The sequence below is a fragment of the Pistacia vera genome, unplaced genomic scaffold, assembly GCF_008641045.1.
Source record: "Pistacia vera cultivar Batoury unplaced genomic scaffold, PisVer_v2 Contig343, whole genome shotgun sequence".
NCBI classification, from domain to species: Eukaryota; Viridiplantae; Streptophyta; class Magnoliopsida; order Sapindales; family Anacardiaceae; genus Pistacia; species Pistacia vera.
In genome coordinates, this window is record NW_022196161.1 from 1,742,144 (window position 1) to 1,747,977 (window position 5,834).

General features: G+C 36.3%; 1 protein-coding gene across 3 annotated transcripts; it reads left to right on the forward strand.

Moving 5' to 3' along the window:
• The first annotated feature begins 831 nt into the window (after positions 1-831).
• LOC116138720 (OVARIAN TUMOR DOMAIN-containing deubiquitinating enzyme 4-like) lies at positions 832-4,695 on the forward strand. Of its 3 annotated transcripts, none has more exons than XM_031424400.1 (6): positions 832-996; positions 1,843-2,446; positions 2,608-2,729; positions 3,348-3,388; positions 3,807-3,905; positions 4,231-4,695. In XM_031424400.1, exons 1-6 carry the CDS (start codon positions 961-963, stop codon positions 4,400-4,402), a joined length of 1,074 nt encoding a protein of 357 aa, XP_031280260.1. In that variant the 5' UTR covers positions 832-960; the 3' UTR covers positions 4,403-4,695. The 3 variants fall into 3 exon arrangements, with proteins under 3 accessions (XP_031280260.1, XP_031280261.1, XP_031280262.1); XM_031424401.1 differs by having other exon boundaries at positions 862-996; positions 1,838-2,446; XM_031424402.1 differs by lacking the exon at positions 832-996 and adding an exon at positions 1,008-1,121 and having other exon boundaries at positions 1,838-2,446.
• Positions 4,696-5,834: the final 1,139 nt, after the last annotated feature.

A 5,834-nucleotide genomic window follows, 5' to 3' on the forward strand; every position in this document is an offset into this window, starting at 1 on the left:
AGAAAATCAACTTCTTGGAAATTGATGAGTTGACAAATATTTTGCCTGAATAACAATTCAGTTAAGTTCAAAATTGTCTAATTTATTTTTGATTAATATTCTGTATTTACAGCCAATATGATTTGAACTCTAAGGGCTTTGAGGCTTAAAATTGTAATCCTTGTTAATTAATGATACAAAAGAAAATACATGTACTCTTCAAATGACAATTCAATTAAGTGTGATGACGTCACCAGTCCAACGGCGGTCGGTTTGAACCGTGACCGGCCCGTAGAGCGGGTTGCTCTCCGGTCCGGTTTTTTAAAACATGGGTTCATGTAGAAAGAAAGTGTTTCATTAAATTGGATTAATTATTGTTTTATTGTTTTTATTGTCAAAATTGATTTTAATAACCAAATAATGTTTTGGGGTAAATCTAGTTTCATTTTCTTTTCAATTCTCAATTTAAATACCTAAATCGTGTTTTAGAGAGAAAAATGATAAAATGTTATAAAATATGATTTATGTTTCTAAAGGTAACGATTTAATGAAAAAACATATATGATATTTATAAAGTCTTATAAGAAGTATTTATAGAAGTTTAAGTGAAGTAACTTAAGAGATTGAGTCACTCTTCGTTAATTTTGACATGTTTGGTTGTCTTTTAAATTTAAGAATTAATTAATTAATATGCTAAAAATTTCTTTCTTTTTCCCTTTAATATAAATAATTTGGGTTCCCAACTTAGGAAGAAACAAACATGAAAGACGCCGCCGTTTTATTGCAAGTTCGAAGAGCTATCACGAAAACAATAAAACAGAGACAGAGAGAGAGAGAGAGAGAGCGCGAGACTGCTAGAGATTGAGAGAACAAGAAGACCGACTAAACTTCAGCGATACAGCGGAGGCCAAAAAAGGCGGCAACTTAACATACAAACCAACTACCAAAACGATATCCTCACAAATTATACATTGCTTGTGTATGATAAAGTGTTTCTCGGAGTGGGACTTTTTGCAGGTATTCTTTGCTTCACCAACTTTCTCTCCTGTTCTAGAACCTACTCTATACGTTAGCCTTTCTGGGTTTTCTTTACTCTCCATTCATCTTCATTTTCCAATCCCTGCTTGATGGAGGGTTTCTGGGTATCTTTTTGTTTTACTTCTTGTCTTCTTTTACCTTTGATTTATGGAGATAGTAATTATTTGTTAATATGATTTCTCTGTTTATCCATTTAACTGTTGATGAAACTAGAGCATGCTTAACCTTTCTTTTACTGGTTCATAGGGTGGATTTCTTAATTTAACGTTTTTCAGTTTTCGCAATGTTTCAATTTGAGGGTATAGTGTATAATCTGTTTTAGGGATGTTTTCGGGAGCAAGTCTGGCAAGTTCAAGAAGCATGGATGGGCAATGACTATTCATTTCTGAGTTTTTTCTTGGTATTTCTGTAAATGTTTAGTGACATACATTGATCCAACTATGCTTTATGAGGTCTTTAGTGATCTAAGATGCCTTGATGGTGAATATCCTGTCAAAATGATGTTATATGCTATATTTGAATCAATGCTTATGTCTTCCTTGTTATTATCAAACTTAATATAACCTGGGAGCTTGGAGCATTAAGTCTAGAATAAACCCAACCTAAACACATAATTGAATTGGTTGATATTAGTTATATGTAGCTGATACTTTTTATTATTATGAAAAATGTTCTTTATGCATGCGGCTATTATATTAATTTTTTGATTGGCTATGTAATTGCTTAGATAGACCAGTTTTCATTTGAATTAGAAACATGTTTTGGCTGACAGTCTTTGTACTTTCTAATACATCTAAGTGGTTGCGCTCTTTTTGCATAGGCTAGGTCAACATGGTTGTGTCTGCGTGGACTAGTACATGTACCAAGAATGTTGTCCACCTGAGTGGACGAATTCAAGGACAAATGGGTGGGTATATCTGTGGTGTGACATCCCAAGGACCATCTAGTTCTTATTGTTTTCAATTGTGTAGTGGGAATTCTAGGAAAGACCACCCTGGTCTGTCCATCTCTCGGACAATCTCTTGTTCATCTACTGGTGGCTTGCAAAAGTTCCAGGCAAATTGTTTTGTTCCTGCATTCGCTAAACCTAGGTGCAATTTACGGTCATTAACCATTAAGCGTTTCATCAGTGCTAGAGGGTTTCAGAAGAGACACCTTGAAATTTCATTGGTGTGCCAAAGTATTAACATGAGGCTCTTGGTGCCAAAGCAAGGGGTGCTTCACAAAATCAAGTGTAATGCTGGACCTATAAATTGGCCGCAAGGATGTGCTTCTGTTGGCTTAATTTTTGGATTATTAGTTTGTTATTCAATTTCTAAACTTGTACATGCGGAAGCAGCTGATGAGAAAGAAAATAACGAGGACTGCAATTTGTCATATGTTAAATGCTCCCATGGGAAGAAAGTATATACTGACTACTCTGTTATTGGTGAGCAATGACCGACTTTCTTCCAATTTTTATGCACTAAAATTCTGTCAATGAAAATAATATATCACTTATGTTTCTAAGTTATCAAATCTTTACATGTGATACAATTCTTTTTCATATAAAAGCCGATGTGCCAGTGTTGATGACTACATAATATGTAGGCATACCTGGAGATGGCAGATGCTTGTTCCGCTCTGTTGCTCATGGAGCTTGTTTAAGAGATGGAAAACCAGCTCCAACTGAGAGCCTTCAGAGAGAACTAGCGGATGAGTTACGAGCCAGAGTATGTTCCTTGCCGTATAATGTGATGATGATAACTCCAATATACAATCGTCTTTTTTCTTCTTTGCCTTTAGTTTAAGGATAGTGTGTCAAGGTTCAGCAGTAGCTGCACTGTCTCAATTACTCATCACAAATCTGTACACTATTTCCAACTTTGTTTATGAGGGTCTTTGTTAGGATCCCACATTAGAAGGGAAAGGGGTGGGCGTGTGGGTTATAAATGGCTTGGGCACCCTCCCTTGGCAAGCCAATTTTCCAAGGAGAGTTCTAACCAAGCCCATAAAATATCCACTGTCCAGCCAATTCATATCAATTTGGGAGTGGGTTCCTATCAGGCTTTTTTTTTTCTTTTTTTCCTTTTCTTTGAGCAAATCAATGTATACCAAGTGATGATGATTTTTGACATGGAACCTAGCTCCTTGATTTTTGTCTACACTAGTAAAGGTTCAGGAGTATTAAATAACTAAAAAACTTCTGCCATTGTGATTGCACGATCTGTTGTGGATTTGAAATCACAATGGTGAGAGTACTGAACATTGCCATTATAATGGCGTAAATAGTTTTTTCCTAATCAGTTATTGAATGTGGACTCATTTTTTCTCATCTGCTATATTTTCAGGTTGCAGATGAGTTTATAAAGAGAAGAGAGGAGACAGAATGGTAATTTTTCTTAGTTGCATTTTGTCACATTATGACATGTTTGCATATTTTTTGCGCTTGCATTTCTAAAATGTCACCAGAAGAACTGTACTCATAAGATGACTAATTTAAGAATGAAACAAAAAGGGGAAAAAGTATTCTTGTAGCAAATCAGGAAAGCTATCTGCCATGGGGAACCTGTGAATAAACCTTTAGCTGTCTTATGCATGACCTTAATTTGTTTAATAATTTCACTAACAGACTCCTTCCAAGAATGCAATAACTTGTGTATAGGATAAAAGAGTCAAGTTACAAAAGGTATCTGATAATTCCCACTGCCGATAGTTCCAACATGACATGTATCATGCTAAGGAACATCTGGGTTCCATTTTCACATAGATTGAGTTTTTTCCTGAAGAACATGCTTACAATATCACAGGTTTATTGAAGGTGATTTTGACACATATGTTTCCCAAATAAAGAAGCCACACGTTTGGGGAGGTGAGCCTGAATTGTTCATGGCTTCACATGTTCTCCAGTAAGCCTCTCTCTCTCTCTCTCTCTCTCTCTCTCTCTCTCTCTCTCTCATGCTTTGTAGGAATTTAACCTTAAAGCTTTCCCACCCCAGTGCACCAAGTGAACCATGGCCAACTGTGCTGTTGGTCTGCTGAATGTAGTATATTTTCAACCAGGGGTATGAAGGTTTTGTGATAGTGTGGTTGCTTGTGTACAACTAGGGCAAAAACCAAGGCCATGATGGCGTTATCATATTGTACATTTGAATTTTTTCTTTTCTTTTTCCCTGAAATTTTATCATCAACATCATTAAACTAACAGGAGCCAATGATCCTGATAAAATGCAGAATGCCAATCACAGTGTACATGTATGATAAGGATGCTGGTGGTCTGATATCCATTGCTGAGTATGGGCAAGAATACGGGCAGGAAAATCCTATCAGAGTTCTCTATCATGGATCTGGCCACTATGACGCTTTACATATTCCTGGAAAGAAGAGTGGCAGATCAAAACTTTAATTTTGATATTTGATAGGAAGAGTATGAATAAGTGTATACTATTAGAAACTGTTATAAAAGTTAGAGAGTGAAGTTGAAGTGGACAAAATGTCGACAAGAAGCACAAAAACCATCAGTAGTAAGCTAAATTTCCATGTTTTTGTGAAATGATAAAATGCCCTTGACAACTTTTTCCACAGCAGCTAAGCAAGTCAACTGAGCGGACAGTAGGTTGACGAATTAGTTGATGGTTGATAGTGCTTTTGTGATTAATGGCTAAAGTTGGGTTAGAACTTTGATTTTAACCTTGGCGATGTAGATAATGATTTGATAGTGTGGCTATTCCAATGTTTTGCATTTAGTAAAAGTAAATTTGACCAAATCAATAAATACTGTAAAAGAAAAAAGAAATCATTTACTGTTAGTTGATAATATTTAGCATATTAATGGCAGTTAAGAGCGGAATTCTAGGTTGTAGGATATGGTGTCCATTCCATCTAATAATAATTGGGTGGTAAAGTTATGAAGGAAGAGAAAGCTTAAAGAAGAGGCGGGTTGATGTAGAGAATGTTCAATTAACATGGTGATGGTGGGGTGGCCTGCCCAATTGTGGTGCAATAACTTTTTAAGATAAGGGAAAGAGGGAAAGTATTATTGTAGTCCCTAAGGTTTGCCTTATAGAGTTTTTCAGTAACGGTTTAGTCCTGTAATTCTCCAAGACTAAAGGTTATTTAAACCAAACCTTAAGGATGGAATTGTTGTTATTCCCAATTGCCGGTTGTCACTCTTAGTTTCAGTAGGTGTTTCATCCAAATTTTGGCAAGTCCTAACATCGAAAACCACCCCCAGCACCACCAATAGCATCACCGGCTTTCCCTCACCAAAACCTTCAACATCGTCGATCGTAATTGCTCGTCGATCGCCGCTGTCTCTCCCTTAGGTTTTTGTATTTTGTTGTGCCTTTCCAGTAGAATTTTGACACCCCGTTGAGGTGCAATCACGTGGAAATGTTAGGGGTTTTGGTGAGGAGGATAAAGTGGTGCTGACGGTGCTATTGGGGAGGTCCAATGGTGTTGGATTTTGGCTTGGCTAGGATCTCTAGGGGTTATTTGAGAGAAATTTGAGATGTGGAGGTTATTTTAGAGTGAAGTAACGGTGTTAATTTAAGGATGTGAATCATAGTTTATGAAACTAAGGGTGAGAACTTAGATTCGCCAAACCTTGGGTGGGAAAATGTAGTTTACTCATTAAATAATGATCTTAAGAGTGGGATTGCGATTACAACTGCTTTTTTGTTTTGATTTTAAATCTGAGACGACTTCTTTCGTAATTACCTAAATGACCTTTTATAGTGAAACTGAAAAGTAAAAAGAAACTTGCAGGCATGTGTTCTGTTTTTTTAAATGATTTCCTGACACGAACAAATGTCTGAATGTGAATCGATAACATAAAG

Coding starts and splice junctions, on each gene's coding strand:
- LOC116138720 (XM_031424400.1), top strand. CDS start 961: ATGATAAAGTGTTTCTCGGAGTGGGACTTTTTGCAG. Junction 2,447..2,607: donor TACTGACTACTCTGTTATTG/GTGAGCAATGAC, acceptor CATAATATGTAG/GCATACCTGGAGATGGCAGA. Junction 2,730..3,347: donor CGGATGAGTTACGAGCCAGA/GTATGTTCCTTG, acceptor CTATATTTTCAG/GTTGCAGATGAGTTTATAAA.